At 32.0% G+C, this 24,908-nt stretch overlaps 1 protein-coding gene across 1 annotated transcript in view; it reads right to left on the bottom strand.

Moving 5' to 3' along the window:
* The window catches only part of LOC114328612 (cyclin-dependent kinase 4), a 109,747-nt gene that overhangs the window by 73,646 nt on the left and 11,193 nt on the right, over window positions 1-24,908 (bottom strand). Inside the window, exons 2-3 of the mRNA XM_028277503.2 lie at window positions 23,298-23,365; window positions 18,891-19,111 (exon numbers count right to left, since the gene is read on the bottom strand). Coding sequence (XP_028133304.1) covers window positions 18,891-19,111; window positions 23,298-23,346 — 270 coding nt within the window. The 5' untranslated portion in view covers window positions 23,347-23,365. The remainder of the gene's footprint in view (window positions 1-18,890; window positions 19,112-23,297; window positions 23,366-24,908) is intronic.

Here is a 24,908-nt window from a genome sequence, read left to right as displayed (position 1 = left end):
GTTCTCGCCAGTAGCGCACACCCACACCCCCCTACACGTAACACTATATATACACGAAATTTTCGATTTTCTAAATCTGACTGAATTGAAAATTGGGCCAAGTCCCATCTTAAAGTTCAGAAAAAAAAGTCACCCATTTATATGTCAACCATCGATTTTGGTCCAAGAGTGTAGATTTTACGGCCCTTCCTATTTAGGGTCTGTTTTTCGTTCTCGTCCCCACAACTCCCAAAAACTTTAAAAATTTAAGTCCAACCTTTGCGGCTTCTAATAAAACTGATCATTACCTTTCCAACGCATGTCTAATTTTGAAAATCGGTTATACCATTCAAAAGTTATAGAGCTTAGAAATGTGACTTAATTTTTATTTAAAAAAGGGAAAATGTTTGTGGTTGTATGTATGTGTGTTTGAAAGTTAAACCGATTTGATATATTTCCTCTGTGTTTGAAGAGGGGGTCAGGGCCGATTTAGAACCGGTGTAGTTTGTGACTTTTGACCACCCATAAGCCAGCTATAGGACTTGGTAGGTACAAAACGGCATATGTTTTGGGGGTATATTTATTCGGATCAAGAAGAGCCAGGAGAACCGCAAATACATCAAATTAATAGTGTTGACTTAAGCTTTCAAATGGTGTTTAAGCCGTCAGGATCAGACATACACACGGCTCAGTATAGCCGAAAAACTGAAAAACTAAACTTTGAAAATTTTGGTTTTTCGACAATTACTCAACATTTCAACCTACGAATTGCGCCAATAACTTAGCGTTTGTAGAAGGACTCAAGACTAATTTAACGGTGTATACCTCATATCCCGAAAAATTTGAATTTTTTAGGTTATAGGCTTCATAAGTATGATAAAATCTATTTCCTGTGGGAAAAAACGGTTTCTCAAGCTCAATAATTCCTGTAATAGCTTCAGTTATCATACTTGACCTTAGATCCATGAGACACTACTGGTCAATACGTTTCAAACTCATATTTACTAATCAAAATCGGTTAAGCCGTTTAGAAGTTATTAAGCTACAAAAGTATAATCCAATTAACGATTATTCCCGAAATGGTTTATGTAGTTGTAGTGGTTACGACGCTAAATTTGATCTGGCAACGGGCAATCCGACTTCATTTACCGGCCATCTGAATATTTTTTTTTTCAATCTATTTCGAATAAAAAAAATCTAGTGTACATTCGATGGACACTAGATCATTTGGGAGATAATACAACAAAGGTGACCATTTATAAAGCTTGACGTGTAATAGAGGAACATTGTATTCAACTTCATACATTTAATTTATAAATAACTTTGAAAAACTCCTGATACAAGAATAAAAAACCGCTAAACGCCGTAAAAATGAGTGGCGCATAAAATATTCCAGCTACAAAAGATCTGATATGAATATTACGTGGCGCGAAAATGGATTTTCATTTGATGCAAAACAAAATTCCAGTTTTATTTTAAAAGATTTTTCCATAATATTTGCTAAATTTGAAGTAAACGCGCCACAAAAGAGTTTCAAAATTCAAACTGTATCAAAGTTACTCTTTTGTGGCGCGTTTACTTCAAATTTAGCAAATATTATGGAAAAATCTTTTAAAATAAAACTAGAATTTTGTTTTGCATCAAATGAAAATCCATTTTCGCGCCACGTAATATTCATATCAGATCTTTTGTAGCTGGAATATTTTATGCGCCACTCATTTTTACGGCGTTTAGCGGTTTTTTATTCTTGTATTATATTCCGCAAAGAAACTGTACAATCATCTTCCGTTACAACTTAAATCTGCACCATCTTTCCCTAAGTTCCGTAAAATGACAAAAGCCTATCTATCCAAAAGACCATATTATTCAATAGAAGAATTTCTTAATGAATAACTAAGAAAATTGGGTTCCATACGCAGTAGCATAAACTTGTCAGTTCCTTATGTTGTACCTATTTTATTTTATTTGTTGTATGTTCAATTTGCAATTTATATATATTTTGCAATAAATTGTTTTTGTCTTGGCTTTTATATCTTATACTGTACATTATTGACGATTTATCTAATTTTAGTAAATTGTAGTTGTTATTTGTTATTTATATTATATTTTTCTTTTGACTATATGTAAGCTTTGTCCATAAAATTGTAAAAATTTTCAGTGACAATAAAGCATATTTCTATTCTATTCTATTCATAATCCTCCGATACCGCTTGAACGATTTTTATGAAATTATATATGTATACTGGAAGGTCTTAGAATCATAATTATCGGCCCCATAACATTTTGTATTGTTAGGTAGGTATATGTGTACATAACATACTCTACAAGACTACAAGAAGTATATATAAATAAAAAAAAATGATCAAAATCCATCAACTATCTCTGGAGATATTAAGAGCAACATATCTTTGAAAAATAAATTTCATTTTTTGAATGCACAGATTTTAATAATTCCCCTCCACCGACCACGAGTCGATTTCGTTAGGGCGTTATTTTTAAAGATATATTAACCACTCTGTTCAAGTTTACTCAAACTTTTACATATAAACTATATACATACCTTGAACTTCAAAATAGCGCTAGTTAGCTTTCTTAATTGTTATGAACAAACTAGCTGTGCATTAAACAAAAAAAAAGTGGCTAACTTTGACCGTAATTAGCCAAGGTGAAAGTTTTTTTAACATTTGTGTAAAAGTACACATCGAAAACAATGTGATAAATACATGGGTATTTCCTGTACACCAACAATCAGCAAAATATACGAAAGGATCTTAAAAAACCGACTAGAAGACGAATACAAGAAAATGGAAGCAGAAGAGCAAGCAGGATTCAGAGCCGGAAGATCTACAATTGATCACCTTTTTGCAATCGCACAAGTCATGGAAAAGAAAACAGCGATTAACCAAGAGATTCATTTCGTATATTATATTGATCTGAAAAAGGCATACGACAGTGTACCTTCGGTAAAGTTATGGGAGGCAATGGAGAATACAAATATAAACATAGAAATGTGAAAATTGAAAACTACCCCTAACTGTAAAAAATTATAAAACAACATTTTTAACTTTAATATTGTCAACATTTGGTTTTTATTAGGTAAATAATGATTGTTTTATGATTTAAGATATACTATCATAATATTTCAACCCTTAAAACCACCCTTGCTGGAGCTATATATTAAAAATTTACTTATTCTAAAAGAATCACTTCAGCTTGCATCGATTTACATAAAAATTTGGGATTAGGATCACATCACCCTGTACTTCATATTATATATCATGCTTAAGGGCGTTGATTATTTTAGGGGTGTAACCTACCCCCTATTGACAAAAATTATATAAAAACATTGTAAATTTTAATATGGGTAAAATTTGGTTTTGATTGGTTAAATAATGATTGTTTTATACTTTAGGATAAAATATCATATTTCAACCCTTAAAAACCACCCTTAATAACATCACAATTTTTATAAGTAGATAATTTAATAGATCTATACAGAAAAAAGTAGAATTAAAGAATTACAAAAACATTTATTTACACAAAAATACGAATTTACAAATATGTACAAATACAAATAGTTTTTTAATCATCTTCCAGTATATCAACCGGTTCTGTGGTATTATACATATATTGAAAATTATCCATAAGCATACTATTCGATATTTAAAAAAATAATCGTTTCTAAACATGGCTCCTTTATTTTTGACGATAAAAAGTTTTTTCAAAAATAATTCTGTAGGATTTTTGAAGAGTTCTAAGACCGTGAAAACTAAATTCTGTAAGATCCCTTAGTTTTTAATTGGGGTGAGTTTAAAAGACGCGAATAAGGGGGTGTTTGCTCGTAAATAGAGGTTTTAAATAGCTATAGTATCTCTCTAACTGTTCACTGTAATGAAAATCTATGCACAAGAGAATTTTACTTATTAAATAATAAGCGACAATTTAGTAGTCCATAATTTTTTTCGTATCTCCAGTATTTTCGGAGATATTTTGAAGTAAAAGGTGACAAATAGGCCAATTTTTCTAAAATTAGGCCTTTTAAATAGGTCGAACTTCTTGGGTGTATTGATAATACGAATATAAAGGGAATTACAGAAAGGTGAATACCAATTTTTAATCAGTAGGGTAGTTAGGGGGTTGTTTTCACTGATTTTTTCATAGAGATAGCAGGTACCGACCTTTTTTTGATCATGAGTCGCTTAATTTTCATGCTAGGAGCTTCATATTATTATTTTTTGAAAGGTCTAACAGTATACTTAAAAGATTATTTAAGTTTAATTTAATTTGTGCTACTAAAAGATGCATTTTTATATCCAGAGTTTTTTTGATTAAATGCATATTTTTCGAGGTATTCTCAAAAAACCATCTAAAAAAGTCGATTTTTTCGTCGAAAAACTGTTACTTTCAAGTGCGAATAACTCGAAAAATACTAGTTTTACGAAGAAAATGTAAAAAACATTTTTTTCTTAGAATTCATTTTTACATCGATTTACATGGTTAAAATATAATAAAAAATTCCCGTCTCCGAGATGGGCTGGCAACCACTCCAAGCTTTTAACGTACAGCGGCATGATATAGAAAATGATCCTTGGACCATTCCCTACCTTCTGTGAAAATTTTAAGTAAATCCATGCTGGACGAAAAAATTGCGAGCCAAAATGCTTAATTTTCTCGACTATAGAAGGAGGAGAAACAATCAGTAAATGTAACCAATATAAATACCTGGGTATGAAAATCACGAATGATGGAACACTGGACGGAGCCATTAAAGAACGAAATATTCAGGGCAGGAAAGCTCCTAAACTCAGTACTCTGGGACAAGCAGATAAACAACCAAAACAAGAAAAAATCTATAACGCCGTAGTGAAAAGCATTATAACATACAGCTGCGAAGTATGGCATATGAAGGAAAAATCAAAACAAATGTTAGATGTCACTGAAATGGATTTCTGGAGAAGAGCTGCAGGAAGACCAAGAAGAGAACATGTCACCAATGAACGGATACGAGAAATAATGAAGGTCACACATACAATAAATGACGAAATCAACGAAATACAACTACGATGGTTTGGTCACGTACAAATAATGCATGAAGACAAAATCACAAAACAAGTGCAAAACTAGAAACCGCAAGGTAGAAGAAGACGAGGTAGACCGCGGAAAATTTGGCAGGCAGGAATAAACAAAGCCATGGATGAAAGAGGTCTGCAAGTAGATCAATGTGCGGACAGAGAGGAATGGCGAACGGGTATCGGAAGACGGAGAAGGTTATAAACCGATAATACAATAATAATGTAAAAGTACCAGCTTTTTAAATCCTAAAGTCTAGGGATGGTGCATGGCGGTTGTTGAACAAAAAACCGGGTTTCGGTTATACCGTTTTTTTTTACTTACGGTTTAACCTGGCGGTTATAGCCGGTCAAATAACCGGTTGTTCCAAAAACCGGTTTTCGTTTTTTTAATCAAAAGCAAATACTCAATAGGTTATAATGTTACATTTATATTGCACTTTATTTTGCTCAATTTTCCTCCAGAAAAATTCCCCAACCAATTCAACCTATAAAAATTTTCCCAGGGGCTTTCAAATTACCCTAAAAATGGGCGAAAGTACCCCAATCTCTGATTCGTCGCTAGTTGTAGACGGCTTCGGCGTATATTGCGTTGTGAATAATTGGGATATTCTCAAAAATGATGATCGTACCAATCTACCCGAAATGTCCCTTGGATCTATCAAGTTTAGAAAAATATCCAAATGACTTATATTTTACTTAAAAATAAATTCGATAAACCAATTCATTATTTACTTCTCTATTGCCATCAAAAAATTTCAGTAGGTAATATTTTTTAATACGTTTGTATAATAGCTACCTTTTATTTCCTAATATTTAAAAATTACATATTCGAGATTCCTAATCGTATTTCGGTATTCATATTTCATACAAGAGTCTCAAGTCTCAAGTACTCAAGTATAAACAATTTTTTAGATGATGGTTGGAATATCGATTTCAAGCAGATCACTTACTTTTTTATGTAAATATATTATCATCTAAAACTAAATAACTATTCCCAAAATTGTTTCATAAAAGCTGATGTGACAATTTCGTCCAGTTCTCTATTAGCAAAAAAAAGTTGAATTATGGTTGTTTGGGTTAATTACTTATTACTTCGCATATTATTTATAATACATATGATTGAGATCGAAGATAGATAGAAATTTCTTCATTTTTCTCTAAACAAATTTTTTTCCACAGGTAACTTGTTCGGTTTTCGCCGGTTATTACGTTAAAAAGAAAAAACCTGTTATAACCGGGACAAAAAAAACCGGTAAAACTGATTGTTTCGAATTAAAAAAACCGGTTTTAGGTTATAACCAGTAGGTTTTTCCCATCCCTAAGTCGATTAATTTAGTTTGCAGTCATTACTAACAAAGTTATTCAAATTGTTTTTATAAGCCAAAAATGACTCTACTAAAATATTTTCGGAATGATAAAAATGACCTTTTATTATTTTTTTTTAAAAACTTTGAAAACATAAGTATTCTTTTTTCATGCTGTTTCCACAAAATTGCTATATCATTATTATTTGATGAAGAAAGCATGCTTCATCATTGTAAAGAAAAGCTTTTTTTTATAAACAAATTGAATAAAATGTAAACTAATTGACGAATCGACTTGAAATTTTTTGTGTATTATCTGGACTGGAGATGGACTGTTTTACCCAATTTTTCATGTAATATCAGTCTTAAGTTTATTTTTGCAAAAGTTATGGCAAATTTTTTATTTTCAAAATTTAAGTTTTATTTTGCAACTTCCGAAGCAACAAATAATCGTACCAAAATTCAAAAACTGACATTTTTGACCCTTACTTGTTAATAACTAAAATTATCGTGCGAACTGTAACGGACATTTTTGTATTTATAATGTAATAGGTATATAGTATCCAAAAAATTCATTTGCAACCTGGCCGGTCAAGTGTTCCGAACGTATATTTTTGCCTTATTTCCCTGGAGTACAATGTGTCTCCGGTTATCCATTTCTTTTCTCTTTTTTTTTCATCCCTATAATTTCGTTTGCAGTTTTTGCATAATGTCCTTGAAGTTCTTCCATATTTCTTCCACTGTTTCCTCATGTTGGGACAGTGCTGTTCGGTTTAATTTCAGTCTTTTTGTGAATTCGATTCTTGTTTTTTCTTGTTTAAGAGCTTCCACATTGTATCTTCTTTGTGTGTTCGTATAGTTCAGTTATAAGCGAAATAGGGTGTTGGGTACGCCTACTTCTTTTAGTATAATAAGTGTCTCCACTTGACCCTGTCGAACGCCTAACGATAATCTATAAAGCATATGTACAGTGGAATATTGAATTCCCTAGATTTTTCGATTATCTGTCTTATATTCAACAGGTGTTCTCGATTACCTCTACCTTTGGTAAATCCCGTTTGCTCTTGTGGAATTTCTCTTTGAAGGAATGTTTTTAGTCTCTCATTGATTATATTTATGTAGTATTATTTTACTGGCATGTGATATAAGAGAAATAGTTCTATAATTGTCGCATTTATGGAAGCTGCCTTTTTTATGAATTGTTGTTATTGTAGATTTTGTCCAGTTTTCAGGCCATTGTTTAGAATGCCATATTTGGTTACAGAGTAGATGAAGTAATTTTACGCCAGTTTCTTCTGTGGCTTTGAGTATTTCTGCTGTTATCATATCTGGACCTGGTGCTTTATTATATTTGAGCTTAATGATCGCTAGTCTTACTTTATTTTCAAGTATATCAGGTTCTTCTTCTTCCTCATCAAAGATTTGGTTAATAGGTTTTTGGGGTTAATCATCTTTATATAGGTCCCTGCAATACGATCTCCATGTCTCTGTTATATCTTCTCTGATTGTTCTCAGTGTTCCAGTGTTGTCTTCTATGGCCCAAGTTCTGGCTTTGAAGTATCTTGTTAAGTAGCGTATTTTTCTAAATAGATCTCTCGGCTGATTATTCTGATCATGTCTCTCAATTTCTTTGCATATACTTTGTTACTACAGTTTTTATCTGCCTTGCATCTTCGCTTTACTTTTTTATTGAGGTTTCTTAAACTAGCTTTTTCCCTTTCACTATGCATACCACTTTGACAAAGATTTCTTCTATTCTCAATGATTTGAAAGGTTTCATCTGTTATCCAGTGTTTCCGTTTCACAGGATTATTTATCTTTGGATGATCAGTTGGTGTTGTTTAAAAGTCTCCCATATCTCTTGTGATGTTCCGTTACGAATAGAGGGCATTATTTTATGTACCTACTTCCTGGAGAAGTTCGTCCTGCTTTTTTAGTTCTATCTAATGATCTATCTGATTCTGTCTATGATACAGGTGGTGACATTATAATTGATATATTATAGTATGAGAATAGAAAAATTATATTATTAAAAATATTGTAATAAAGAATTCTATCTATCCAGGGTGTTTGGTAAAGAATGGGCCATACCTTAACCTCAGGTTCCTGAGGTTAAAATAGCCCGATTTAAGCTAACTTACCTTAGTACAAAGTTTATAATAACCGAGATACAGGGTGTCAAAATTAAACTTTTTTTTATTTATTATTGAATATATCCTGACAGGTATGAGATAACAACATGAAATTTGGTACGTGGGGGTTTTTTGGGCCGAGAAAACTCTAAATTCCCTACCAAAAATTATGTATTCCCCAGAGGGCGCCACATACGCCTTTCAGCACTCATTTATTATGTTCAATTTTTTTATCCCTCACTCTGTATAATTTTGACATTAAAATTTTTATTAGTTCTTTCATCTCCCTAAACTCAACCGTTTTCGAGATAAACGCATTTTAAATCTGCGATACACCATCATTTTTAGCATAATATCATGTAGTTACACCCGAAAAATAACTTAAAACCATAAAATTATCCAAAAATGTATCGCAAATTTCTTCAAGTGGAATTTGCGATGCAATGACATAAATTTGAGAACTGACACAATTATTATGGTTTTAAGTTATTTTTCGGGTGGAACTACAATGATATTATGCTAAAAATGATGGTGTATCGAAGATTTAAAATGCGTTTATCTCGAAAACGGTTGAGTTTAGGGAGATGAAAAAAGTATACCTTTTTTTAAGTAAAACTAATAGGAGAATAAAAATTTTAATGTCAAAATTATTCAGAGTGAGGGATAAAAAAAATTGAACGTAATAAATTAGTGCTGAAAGGCGTATGTGGCGCCCTCTGAACAATACATAATTTTTGGTAGGGAATTTGGTTTTATCAACCCAAAAAACCCCCACATACCGAATTTCATGTTGTTATCTCAAAGCTGTCAGGAAATATTCAATAATAAATAAAAAAAAAGTTTAACTTTGGCACCCTGTATCTGGGTTATTATAAACTTTGTACTAAGGTAAGTTAGCTTAAATCGGCCTATTTTAACCTCAGGAACCTAAGGTTAAGCTATGGCCCATTCTTTACCAAACACCCTGTATATCTATAAGCGAGGTTCCTATAGCCTCTGCTACTTCTCGCATTTCGACCGCTATCTTTTTCTGTCCATCCATTCGTCTCTTTGATGGCTTTATCTCTCATGATGTGCTGTACATGTTCTTCCCAGGTAACTGAAGACCTTCCCCTTCTTCTTCTTTGTTGTGGTATGTAATTTAAAGCTTTCTTTGGCCATCTATCTTCATTCATTCGTTTGACGTGACCATACCACACTAGTTGTCTCGTCTCAATTCTATCTACACTGGAATATACAGTTTTTGTCCTCCTTCCTGATGCGATCTTTTATATACCACACGCTCCCCTTAGATAATCTATTTCTACTACCTACTTGTATTCTCTTTTTATCTTTTTTTGTGATCTGCCAAACTTCTGCTCCATAAGTCATAATAGGCTCTACCAAGGTACGATAGATTGTCGTTTTTTGTCTTATCTCTTTAGACCATAGTAGAGAGCTTAGAATGTTTACCGCTATTTTGCCCTGCTGTGTTCTGTTTTCGATGTCTCTTTTGCCTTCTTTAGATAATATAGATTCGAGATATTTATATTCGTTAAATGTATTTGTGGTTCTAATTTCTAAATCTGGATCGTCTAATAAAGAATTAAGAATAAAATCTAACACTTCTATAATATGTTACAATTGAGCAATTAGACCACCAGTTTCGGCAACTGGTTATGATAAATTCATCAAGTTTAATGAACATACTTTTTAATTGTTTTATTTTTGCAGTAAAAATACACTGTTAATTATACAAAGAGAATATCATTAATCTGTCACAACAATAATTGTTTTAAAATACTACAATAATTATTTATAAAAATATCCGAAGTCTAAATACCAACATTTGAGGTGGCAACAGCGTAGTAGAAGCCATGAGGACATAAACTGAAATATACGGATTCCGCGACAACCTTAAAATGAATAAATATATATTTGGACGTCATCAAAACCGTTAAAGTGATTTTAGATATACAGCAAGCAAACGTGGCGCGCCTGACGGCAACTGCCCCAAGTAATGTGTATATTATTATACAGATAACGTGTCTGAGGACATCCGGCCAATATTTTGTTCAGGCATTGTAGGAAGTGGTACCTTTCACCTGCGATAAATTTTAGAAAAAATCCTCGTGGCAACCGTATATCGGAGTCCACGAAGACCTGGACGCCACGACAGACTACAGTTTAACATGGGGGGACGTCATGAGATGCTAAAAATAAATATATATATATATATATATATATATATATATATATATATATATATATATATATATATATATATATATATATATATATATATATATATATATATATATATATATATATTGATGCACGTTAAGTTGTGACTTCCGGTATACAGAAGAGGCTGTCCGACTTCCACCTTTTCTACTAGGAATTATTTTTTAAAAATTGTGTATTTGGTAAAAGGGGGGCTTATAAAATGGGTCTACCTATTGAGGGGAAAGGATTTACCAAAATAAATTTTGTATATATATACGTATATACCGAAGCGTACAGCATACGTTATGGCTTCCATATATAGGGTAGTTCAAGGTGCGTTGTCACTTCCAGCGGTGTTGTCATATTTTGGAAGTCACAACGACTCGTCTGCTGATTTACCTCTTACTTTAAGCGTAATGTGTGATCTTTTGAAACTTTTACTGTGAATACAGTTGTGAATGCAGTTCTATGTTTTAAAGTTGTCTATTTAAATTAAAAGATTGATATTCTTTTGATTAAACAGGTTTACAAAAAAAATACATTTCTGAATATTTGACGAAACCATATGACTAGGGGGTTTTTGGGGTCGCTGGTCACGAAGGACACGATCGCTCTGAAAAAGTATATTAGGGGGTTTTTGGGGTCGCTGATCACAAAACTGGGGTCCGTTGAGCTCAACCGCGACAGGTAAAGGTCATTTCAAGGTCAAATCAGTTTTGTGGACTTGTCCTGATTTGGCCTTGAAATGACCATTACCTTACGTGGTAGAGCTCAACGGACCGCAGTTTTCATGATCAGTGACTCCAAAACCCCTATATTTTCAGAGCGATTGTGTCGATTTATGTTGATTTGACCTTGAACTAGACGTGATAGAGGTCAGCGGACTAATGATTCGTCATCAGCGACACCAAAAACGCCCTAATATACTTTCTCAGAGCGACTGTCGATTTATCTTGATTTGACCTTGAAATGACCTTTACCTGGCGTGAAAGAGGTGAGCGGACCCCGGATTCGTGATCAGCCACCCCAAAAACCTCCTTGTAACATGGTTTCGTCAAATAGTCCGAAATTTAGTTTTTTTTTGTAAACCTGTATTATTTATGATATGATTGATATTTATTTTACAAATACTAATATTTTATTATTGCTGCAAAATGGATTTTTTGGAATTAATTAAAAAAGTGTTATTAGTAAGTAATTTATTTATGAAAATTATATCAAAAATTTTAATAAATAAATTTGAACTTATAGGAAATTTTAATATTTATTATTTTTCTTGATTAAATTTTGAATTTTAGATTTTATTACAGGCACCGTCCTTTTAATTTTTGATGTACCAATAATAATGTGTAATAAGAAAATTAAACGGCTAAATACACCAGGTGGGGTTGAGCTGCTAAAAAGCTATCTAGGTCCATCTTTTTAGAGCAGATTAGTCCCAGTCTGCTACTCGATACTATTGACTGTGCTTCTCCAGTTCTTTCTATCCTCTGTCTTTTTCTGCTAGTCTCTAATTACTGCCCTCTATAAAAATTTTCCTTTACTTCCTGTAACCATTTATTCTAGTTCCTCCTCGTCTCCTTCTAACTCCGGGTTTCCATTGTAAAATTGAGTTTATAGTTGTTACGCTACCTGCTCTCCATATATGCCCCAACCATCTAACACTGTGCTGAAATCTGAAAATCTGGAATAATATCTACCCGGGTCGAAACATTTTTTTTAATATATGAAAATAGTTATTTATGAAACAGTTCGTGAAGTATGCTTTTTACGAATGCACGTGATGTTTAGAGCACAAGCGACAACGGAGCGAGTGCTATACATCGCTTAAGTTCGCAAAAAGTACTTCACGCACAGTTTCATACAATATTTTATCTACGATAAACAAATAAAAAAACTGTAACTCTTCATCACTGGAATTCATTCCTATTCTACAATTTTTAGAACTTATTTAAACATTCTAATTTCTTTCAAACCACAAAACTGTCAAATTTTTTTTTGTAATTTATTGCTCATTATGTCATCACCATGACAACGCGAAAGTTAAGGATATTTGATTATATGAAAGTGTGTCAAAAACAGTGCGAAAAAGTAAATCCCGTTTAAAATACATTGTTACTTCACGCACACGTTATCCATTAAATAGATCGATGCAGATCGGCCTTATATCGGATCCTCTACTATTAGTCCGTTCGCTGACGGTAAAATATTGCAAAACCCATAAATTTTAAAAAACCGCTTAGATCAGGGGTGGGCAATTACTTTTAAGCGCGGGCCAAAATGAAAGTTTCAAAATGTCTCTCGGGCCGGAGTACTATACCGGATATGTACGCTGTGCCCACGCGAATTTTTTTGGTGTAGTTTATTCCCTGCCCAAGAAATAAATACTATAAGTATTATTTTAAAGCATTTGGACAAAGAAATTTAACTGTTAATAATTAGAAAATGGTAATAATAAATTGTCCTACTTGGGAATACATGCGAAAAACTTGTGCCCAGTAAAATATGTCACGTAATTGAAAAAAAAAAATGGTCATTATATTAAATCATAAGAAGATCCAGAAAAAGAACCAGATAAAAAATGAAGATATTGAGCAAGTGGACAAAATGAAATACTTACTTAGGAGTCTGGATTACGGAAGATTTAAATTCGAAATCATAAATTCGATCAAGAATAGAGCAATTGAGGGTAGACTTTTTGAAGATGAGGACATTTCTGAGTCACCAAAGACTCAATCTGCAAATCTGATATTAGTTGATAAAATGTTGTATATCCACTCTATTCTTTTTTATGGTGCCGAAGCTTGGATTGTTAATGCTGACTTAATGAGAAAGCCGGAAGCTTTTGAGATGTGGCTTTTTGGGAGAATTTAGAAAATACCGTGGACCGATCATATACGAACAAAATGATGTTGCACGAAATGGAAAGAGACAGAGAACTTTTGACCTCCATTAAAAGGAGACAGACAGCATATTTACGGCACATGCTCAGAAATGATATGTACGAGTTGTTCGAAGGAAAAAGGGGTCCTGGTAGACGACAAATATTCTGACTGAAAACATTTGAGACTGGACCGGGTTAAACACACAGACGCTTTTAAGAAAAGCAGAAAATAGAGACGAATTTGCAATGGTGTTTTAGCCAACCTTCATTAGTGGAGTCGGCGTTAGAAGAATAATAATAAATTAATGGTAATTAAATAAATCAGTTATTGAAATATTTTATTTTCTTATTTATTTATATTTTAACGATACAAATTAATTTATATTGATACATATTTTGTAAATATACCTAATATTAAATAAAATTATAAAAAAAAAAGACAAACATTAAACGTTAAAATTAATAGAATACTCATTATAAGTATAACTTCTATAATAGTTAATGCGAAACGTGAAATCGCGAATGTTCATGTGATATTATTTCTTCAAAATTGGGATCCAAATCACCTGTAGCAATCCTTAATACCGAGTGTAGATTTTCGTCAGTAATTTGTGATCGATATTTATTTTTCGTGGAAACCATCAACGAAAAAGTTCTTTCACAAATATATGTCGAACCAAATAAAACTAGGTATTTTTGAACATAGTTTAAAAAATGTTTAAAATGTTCTGTATTCAAAGCACCGTAGAAAGCACTCAATTCGTTTGATTGAACATTTTCTTTTAATAAATTATTTGCCTGTAAGTCAATTAATTCTAGCTGAATTTCAACAGGAGCTTCTTGCACATCGAAATTGAAAGGTTGACTAATTCATGACAAAGGTTTTTCAATAGCTTTGAAATCTTGAAATCTTCTTTGGAATTCAGTATGCAGGTCTTGTGTTACTGAACTATATTTAAGAAAATCAGAATTTTTCAATAATTCTCGTCGTGTTTGTAATGATGGGAAGTGGTTTAATATTTTTTTATTAAAGTTCTCAGCAAATAAGTTTAGTTTTATCATAAATGCTTTGACATTTGAGTGCATATTGAAAGCGAACTGGTTTTTCCCTTGTAAATTTACATTAAGTTCATTTAAATATTTTACAATATCTACAGAAAACGACAAATCGTTTAGCCATGCCTCATTTTGCAATTCAGGAAAATCATGTAGTTTTTCTTTTATCGACAAGAAGGATACTATTTCATCAAGCAAATATTGAAATCTGTCCAAAACTTTACCGATGCTAAGCCATCTCACCTCAGTGTAGTAAGGAATTTCGTAAAAGTCACTTTCAATTTCTTTCAAAAATTCAACAAACTGTCGATGATTTAAGGCACGTTCCCGGATAAAATTTACAACTTTTGTCACAACAGTAACGACGTGATTCAATTTTAAAACTTTTCTACATAACACTTCTTGATGAATAATGCAGTGTAAAAATAATATGTCTTGTTCTGGCTGCAACTGTTTTACTTTGTCGCTGATTCGTTTTAGTAAGCCCACATTTTTCCCTGTTAAACTAGGACAGCCATCCGTAGTGATGCTTACTATTTTGTTCCAAGGTAAATTTACTTTAACTAAACACTCTTCAACATCGTTAAAGAAGTCTTCACCGGTAGTTGTATCTTTCATTGGATGCACACTATGAAGTTCCTCGCGAATTTCACATTTTTTGTTAATGCCCCGAATAAATATTAATAATTGACTTGTGTCAGTAATATCGCAGGACTCATCCAACGCCAGAGAACAATATGTAAAATCAGCAATTATTGTTTTTAGCTGGTCGAGTAAATTTCCAGAAATATTTTCGATCCGTCGTACTATTGTTCTCCTTGACAGGCTTAAATTTTCAAAAATATGTTTTTTTTCAGGACAACATATCTCCGACACTTCTACCATGCACTGTTTAACAAATTCTGCTTCAGAAAAAGGTTTACATAACTTAGCAATTTTGTGTGCAATAACATAACTTGCTTGTGTGGTAGATTTCTCGATGTTACTTTGTTTGCTAAAAATATTTTGTTGTTTATTTAAGTTTTTTGTTAAGTTGTCTGCAGCATTTTTAAGTTCTTCTAAAGAAAACGATGCATATTTTGGATGTTTTGATGTAAAATGCCTCTTTAAATTATATTCCTTGAAAACAGCAATGGTTTAATGGCATACTAAACAAATTGCTTTCTTACCAATGTTCGTAAAAAGGTATTTTTCTGTCCATGCTTCATTAAAATTTCTGCATTCCAAATCAACTTTTCATTTTTTAGATTGTATCATTTTGCAAATGCTTACAAATAAATATTTTAATACAATAAAATAAAAACAATGTTTTCAAATTTTACTTACAAAATGTCCTCCACTTTTTCAATTTATTATATATTTGCAAAATAACACACACTGTATCAAAAGAAATATGAGGAGTAATAGGAAATACGACCAGTGCTAAATCAAAATAAACTTATACGCGTCTTTCGAAGTAGTTGTAAAACTTCGGCAAAAATCGGTAACAATGAATTTTATACTGAAGTAGGTATTCCAAACAACCATACTTAATTCAGATTTAATAAATAAAGAATCATATTATTGGGACCAAAGTGCTGAGGTATTTAGATCATAAACTGTCAGTGATATGGTTGAAATAGATACCCAAACACCGAGTGCTTGTCTTGAGACCTTGAGAGTTAAATACGATTATTAATACCGAATAAACAATTATGAATCTCCGGGGATTTCCCTATATTTTAAAAGAAATTTAAAGTAAATAGTTACAATTAAACAGTTTTTAAAAATATAGTTAGCTAAGGCTGTTCGTAATTATAATACTCTCTATTATTTATATATTTAATAATTTATGTGAACACTATGCAAACTATTACTGTTGATTTCAACAAAATCACATAAAAGGGATTAAAAATATTAGGTACTTGCGGGGTTTTTCAACGGGCCGGACAAAGTAAGCGAAAGGGCCGGACCCGGCCCGCGGGCCGGCTTTTGCCCACCCCTGTGCTATAGCCTTATTCTTTAACTATATCGCTGTAATAACATTGTTTCTAGACAGGTAAATTATCATTGTATACTGGGCGTACCAATCAAACTGGTTTTTTTTTCAATTTTCACAACACCCTGTGGAATATTCTAGCCTTTATACAATATTGAAATTAAAACCCAACTATAGCCCCAGGTTTTCTTAACGTTCTGTTTGTTATTCATTCGCTTATGTTGGATAATAAAAAAGTTAGGGACTTTAACAACTAAACATGTTCTTTATCAATACATGGTGTTTCTAAATAAGTGCGACAAACTTTAAGGGGTAATTCTGCATGAAAAAATAATGATCGTTTACTTGATAAAGCTATGTCCGCAAATGCTTGCAAATATAAAATTCTTTTGCCAAACGATCATTATTTTTTCATGCAGAAATTACCCCTTAAAGTTTGTCGCACTTATATTTAGAAACACCTGTATCGATAAAGAACATGGCTAGTTGTTAAAGTCCTTAACTTTTTATTATCCAACGTAAGCGAATGAATAAAAAAACAGAATGTTAATAAAACCTGGAGCTATAGTTAGGCTTTGATTTAAATATTTTATAAAGGCTAGAATATTCCACAGGGTGTTGTGAAAATTGAGAAAAAAAACCCAGTTTGATTGGTACACCCGGTATACAATGAAAATTTACCTGTCTATCAACAATATTATCATAGCTATTTTGTTAAAGAATAAGGCTATAACATATTAAAAAAAATTACTTAAATCGGACAACAGGTTTGGGAGATACGAGACATCAAAAATTACCCATTTTTTTGGGGTGCCCGTTTTTCGTGCCGGTGGGTGTAGATTAAATTAGAAGTTCATTGTAAAAAAGGAAGTAAACAAAAACACGAGAAAAATGAATTTATATAAGTAAATAGGTAAGTAAATATTATAGATTAAAATAAGTACAGAAAATATATAATTATAGAGATATATAATCACTTATTGTACCTTCATTTAAGGCTAACTTTAAAAGTAAAGCAGATCTGCTATTATTCATGTTTAAAAACACTAAGTACGATTAGGACCGCGAATCTACAACAGATAAATGTCTGGAAACCGTTACACAGGGTTGCCAAAAAACGGAAGTCACACCGAGCGGTGTGGTATACGGAAGACGCTACGCGTTGTGTACATAGCCTGTATAGTAGCACGGGAGCGACACTAGCGCTGGTGATATACCGTCGAACTAAAATCTGATCTTATGAGTATGTTAGATACGATATGACTTCCAGCGAAATTTTTAATATAAGCCTTCTGATACCATCTAGTAGCCAAATTCGTAAAAATATAGGCAAAACGTTGTGACTTCCGAAATCGGAAGTCATAACGGTATATATGAAGTAACAACGTATTACGAGAATCTACTTTGGAAGTCACATGGATACATGTATCAATATATATATATATATATATATATATATATGTTTTTTAATCTTTTTTTTATATAATTTTTTTTCGAACATAGGTTACAAAATAATATAATTAATAACAGGAAACATCTCATTCATACATAATACAAAGGGAATACCTATCCATTCAAACAACTAGTTTTACATTCACACCTTTAATGTAATTTTTTGCAGAAATATCATAATTAGTTTAAAATTTTTTATGTTATCTTTACTTAGTAGTACATTTAAGTTTAGGGGAGTATTTAAACCTGCGTTCAGCAATTCTTGTAGCAGCCACATACTTGTATTGAGATGTAAGGGACAGTTAAAAAATGTGATTTAGATCAGCTATGCTAGTTCCACAGTTATTTGAATGTTAGGATTACCGAAACGTCAAACAGAAAATTAATTCGAGTTGCCATCTCATGGTTAAGCCTGTAACTTATTGACTGACATGTTATATGAACAGATGTGCCGAAGTATCCAGGATTTTTATAATAATTAATAGACTACACTAGGTGTCGCGTCAGTCATGCACTGAGCCCAGGGACGTCATTTGAACTTTTTATTGGGGGAGGGGCAAGCATTATATATACAATACATTATACAATACTATAGTAATAAAATTGATGTAGTTTTTGTAAATTTCAGTCATTTTCATGGTAAGGGGGGGAAATGCCCCCCTGTCAAATGACGCCCCTGACTGAGCCAATAACTGGTGTAGAACACCCGGCTTCCAGAACAGAAGAAAAAAGTAAAATATACTCTACAATATCTAGATCTAGACATGCGAATCTTGCATAAGAATATTGGATATTTGAAGTAGGTAATTAGAGCAACTAAAGACTTACCAAATACATTATGAGTTCTTTTTCCATTTGTTGTCCATGACACACATCCAAAAGACGAACAATGTTTGGATGATCAAAGGAGTTTACTTGTCGTAACAAGGATATTTCTCTTAAAGTGTTTAATGATATACCATCTTCTGTTAAATGTACACATACTCGTTTCAGGGCTACAAGGTTTCCCGTTTTTCTGTCTCTAGCTTTGTACACTGTCCCATAAGCACCTATAATATTTAAAATACATTTTTTATTGACAGAGAGTAATTATTATATCAAGAAGCCATCCTGTAGATGTACCTGTTAAAGGCACACAGTATGTATATTAAACTAAAAGTCAAACAATTAGGAATGCACGTCATAGATTTAATGACATCATAACCCACCAATACAAACTTGACAGCAAACAAATTCAATAAATTTTTTCTAATAAGTATATTAGTTTTTTCGCTACCATTAAGTTTGCCAGGTAAGTGCTGTTCCTAAATCAAAAACAGTATGTATTTAGTATTGGCGGTGTGCAAGTACTTGGAAGGGAAACGAGAAACGACCGTGCGCGAGTCGCGGAGAAATATTGCAACTATCTTAAATAATTCATATTGTCAATTGAAATTGTCAAATTGACGTATATTTCATACCTTCTGTCATTGAAGCAGAAAAATTATATATTGCTCCATAATATTAATATGATATGCAATTATTAAATAAAGGTAAATTTAATTAATTGTATTTTGCATGCAGTACTGCATTTTAATAACTAATTTTATTTACTACATACAAATGTTTACGTTTTGATAACATAACCTGAATCTAATTTTTTCTTCTTATTATTTGTTTTGGGCTATGGCCTTGACAATTATCGAGTAACCAGGACTAATATAATTGGACAATATAATTAAAAGTGCGAATAAAGTTGCAGAGCGTAGAAATAGGGGTCGCTTTGCCGAACTTGCACGGTGCGAATAGCAACTACCGGCTACATTATTTCTATTTGTCTTTAACGGTGCGAAACAAAGATAACTATCTGTACTATATGTGTCAAACTGACATTGTCCTATAGAAGGTTATGTAAGATTTTAGAATAGTTGATTACAAAAATTCCACAATAGTCTGGGCTGATCATCGGAGTATAGGCCATTTTTGGGAAAAGTTATTTACCAGCAATTTAATTGCTGGAATTGAAGCATACGATTATATATATTAATAATATAGGTATACAAAGTCCGCAGATAGTGTGCTACTTTTTTTATAAACAAAATGGCGCCCGAAAATCGTGTTTTTTTTAATTATTGCTCTATAACTCCAAAGATTTTAACTTTACAACAAAAACACTCATATAAAAATTCACCGTAATTAAATTCTGAATAGAAATATGTTTTTTCCCGATCTGCTACGATGAAAATTTTCCTCGGAAAATGCGGGTTTTCCCAACAAAATCTTTAATTTTCAAATAAAGTTTTAGATAAGTAATTATCTACTAATAATTAAATAATTTGGTGATTTAAAAGCCTTCTTGGTTTAGATTATAGTTCCAGAAGCTGGTGAAAATTGAACGAATATTTTAGCAACAATTCAAATGTTAATTAATAATTTACGGTCGCAATAATAACGAAAATAATTATGATACACTGATCAAACTTTGAAATCTTATAAAGATGAGATGCCTATTTAACATTTTATCGACAAAATATACATTTTTTATGTTTTTGCATAATCTTTAAAAAAAATAGTTATAAACAAATTAAAGTTTCTCATAAAGTTTTTACTAAATTCTAATTTTAAATAGTTAAAATTCGTATTTGAAATATCTTGAAAATGAATGCGGTTAAACTTTTTTGCAACCATTTGCAAAAAAGTTATGAAACAGCAAAGTAAACATACGATTACTACGTTGTTTATAATTTTTTTAAATTCTTTCAAAGCGTAAAAGTGAGTTTAAATTACAAGCTAATTATTTACAAAAAATATCGATTATTAGTGTAATGGTTATATTTTAATTAAAGATTATAAATATATTTTTTTGTAATTTACACGCGCGAAAGTAGACCAATACAGTACTGTAGCTAAAATTTTCACTCGATGCGACGAAGGTCGCGCGACGTACACTTAATAAATAAAATTATATTATTATGTATGCTGCGTGTCAGTGGCTTCGAGTGAACATTTTAGCTCCGGCTCTGTATCAAGCCTACTTTCGCGCTAAAAATTACAAAAAAAGTATTTTTAATCTTTGATTAAAATATAACCGTTGAACTAATATTTGATATTCTTTGTGAGTAATTAGATTGTACCACAGACTCACTTTTAAGCTTTGAAACAATTAAAACAAATTATAAACAACGGAGCAATCGTATATTAACTGCTGTTTCATAACTTTTTTGAAAATGGTTGGAAAATTTTTTTAAAGCATTCATTTTCAAGATCTTTGAAATACGCATTTTAAGTATTTTTTTAAAATTAGAATATAATAAACAATTTCTGAGAAATGTTAATTTGTTTGTAACTATTTTTTTAACATTTAAAGATTATGCAAAAAAAATGAAAAATTTATATTTTTTCGACAAAATATGAAATAGGCATCACATCTTTATAATCTTTCTAAGTTTGATCAATATCTCATGATTATTTTGGTTGTTATTGCGACTGTAAATTATTAATTAACAATTGAATTGTTGCTAAAATATTCGTTTAATTTTCACCGGCTTCTGCAATTATAATCTATACCAAGAAAGCTTTTATTTCACCAAGTTATTTAATTGTTAATAAATAATAACTTGCCCAAAAAATTTATTTGAAAATTCGAGATTTGGTTGGGAAAACCCACATTTTCCGAGGAAAATATTCGTCGGAGCAAATCTGGAAAAACATGCCTCTATGTAGAATTAAATTGGGGTGAATTTTTATTTGAGTGTTTTGGTGTAAAGTTAAAATCTTCGGAGTTATAGACCAATAATTGAAAAAAACACGATTTGGCGACGCCATTTTGTTAATAAAAAAAGTAGCACACTATCTGCGGACTTTGCATACCTATATTAATAATATATAGGATCATAATATTCGATTCCAGCAATAAAATTGCTGGTAAATAACCTTTCTTTGTACTTTACTAATTAGACCAGCGTATAATAACTATTTTTTTTTTTCAAAATTTAAAGATTATGCAAAAAAAAAACAAAAATTTATATTTTGTCGATAAAATATTAAATAAGCATCTCATCTTTATAAGTTTGATCAATGTATCATGATTATTTTGGTTATTATTGCGATCGTAAATTGTTAATTAACAATTGAATTGTTGCTAAAATATTCGTTTAGCTTTCACCGGCTTCTGGAATTACAATCTATACCAAGAAAGCTTTGATGTCACTAAGTTATTTAATTATTGATTAATAATTACTTACCTAAAACTTTATTTGAAAATTAGAGTTTTTGTTGGGAAAACCCGCATTTTCCGAGGAAAATTTTCGTCGGAGCAAATTGGGAAGAACATTATATGCAGAATTTAATTGCGGTGAATTTTTATTTGGGTGTTTTTGTTGTAAAGTTAAAATCTTCGGAGTTATAGAGCAATAATTGAAAAAAATACGATTTGTCGGAGCCATTTTGTTTATAAAAAAAGTAGCACACTATCTGCGGACTTTGCATACCTATATTATTAATATATAGGATCTTAAGCAATAAAATTGCTGGTAAATAACTTTTCCAAGAATTTTGCTAATTAGTCCAGAGTACAAGGAAATAGCTTCAGAACAACATGTAAGATTTTGTCTATTTTTTTTTCTTCTTCTTTTATGGTCTTTTCTGTTCTGAAAACTGTCCACCTATTCTGACTTCCATTTTGTTGTTTCGGTAGATGTTTTCAATAGTTTTTATGTACCTATTTCCTTTATGAAATGCTTTATTTCATTTGCTATGAATTTTCCCATACTATTCAGTAATTCGAATATTTTTAACCTTTTGACTGCCACCCACAAGATGTTATTCTCCATTTGCCAGCATAAGATGAATAATACGAAGAACGCGAGAGGAGCGTTGTTGGCAATCAATAGGTTAACCCTTTCGCGACGGGAATTTTTAAACATGTTGTGCCCCAGATACGGGAGCCGCATATATTCACTTGCATCAAAATCTACTTCAGAGCAGGAAACGTTATATTAATTTTTATAAATAATTAATAGCACGTTTATCTTGTGTGTTTGTTTATTCAATTTTACACTAACGAACTTGTTTACCACAAACGTCGGGAAATGCATAGATGCGCGGAAATGTTAAACGGAAGTGCAATCCCCAAAAACCCCGTATATGTGGCAAGAAAACTTTTGTTGTGCGTATATGTGGTTCCTAACGTTAACGGGTTAATAGTGTCGGAGTAGTAAGATTCTATCGTCTTGAATAAAATATGTATTTATTTACCTCTTCCTATTCTATTGAGTGGTTCATATGAAGGTTCATCTGCTGACATTTTGTGTAAAAAATTAAACCTAAAAAAAAACATAATTTTAATATCTTGAAGTTGTGCTGCCATTGGGTGGATTGAGTCGAAATTGGTCTAAGTTGGACAAAAGTCCAAATAAGAGTTTAACATGTTAAGCTCCATACTATAGGCATGCTCCTTTCGTCTCAAATGAAACATGGCTAATCTCCATTTCAAACATTTGAATCAGTATGGTTGTATATTACAAGCGGGATTGCCATTCTGTGAATTATCATAAATAAATCCTCCTTTAGTATTTCACAGCAGAGCGATAATCCTCAAAAAGTACCTGCCTAATACTACCTTTCAGAGCCATTGCCGTTGAGAGCGGCAGCATTGTCAAGAAAATTTTCATTTAGTTTGTATGGGCCCTATCCTCTGTACACTGAATCTAATGTCTGACATGCGGTAAAGTTGCTTAAACATGATAATGATAATATAGCAGTGGCGACGCGTGAGTTTTTCTAAAGTGTTACCAAAACCAGATGTAAAAAAATCTTAATTTTGAACCGCCCAAATATAAGTTTTTGTTTTCAATCCTGTGGGATAAAATTAAACAAATCACTATTCCCAAATTATATGTATGTAATTATGTATATGTAACAGGTATAACAATAAATAATAAACAAACTAATTACATTGTTTACCGGGTAGGAAAAGCTTAACATTCCTGGACAACTGTGAAGATTGCTAAGTCGAGGCGCAAGCCGAGACTTAGCAACACAGAGTCCAGGAATGTGGCTTTTTCTACGAGGTAAACATACTATTTTTCCGCAAATCGTTTAAAATTCGACAGATATTGATTGATTTAAAAAAAAAACGCGATAATTTTATTCCCAAATAAATGGTGCTTTGAAATTCCTAGTAAAATTACTTGGGTTACTATGGAAACGTATTGAGGTTGAATTATCATTTATGTAGAACACTAACAACTGTACGGAAATATCATTTCCTTACAGTAAGGAAATGACATTTCCTTACAGTAAGGAAGTCCTGACTTTTTCTTCAAGAAATTTTGACAGGAATGTCACAATTTCCTGGCGATTTGCGGAAAACATATTATTCTACCATAAAATTAACATAAAAAAATGAACAAGTAGGAAAAAGAACAGATTTTGAAAACTATTGTTTATATTTTAATTCTTCCATTTTTAATACAGTAATCCCTCTTCAACCGCGGGGGTTACGTTCCGAAGAGAAAGGTGTGGTTGGTGAAACCGTGGTTGGCGAGGGATCCACGATCCAAATAAGAATGTGACATAATCCCAATTTGGATACGTATGTACATATATTTGTATGTACATAGAAAGAAATATGATGAAATTGCATATCTGTGAAATAGTATTATCATATCAATAAAAATAAAGACGCTGAGATCAGCGTCTAATTCGCCGGTATTTTATATGCGCGCACCACACTCTCGGCGAAGTTACTTCGCCAAAGTTGTCCGAAGTACCTCACTACACACTCGTTCTACTTCGCGAGGAACACATTCAAGTGGTGCGATACCGACAAAGATCCCTTTGACTCGGACACTCGAGACAGACAGA

The sequence above is a fragment of the Diabrotica virgifera genome, chromosome 6 (genome assembly GCF_917563875.1).
Source record: "Diabrotica virgifera virgifera chromosome 6, PGI_DIABVI_V3a".
NCBI lineage: Eukaryota > Metazoa > Arthropoda > Insecta > Coleoptera > Chrysomelidae > Diabrotica > Diabrotica virgifera.
Note: the sequence above shows the minus strand (reverse complement) of the source record. Positions and strands in the feature narration are given on the sequence as shown.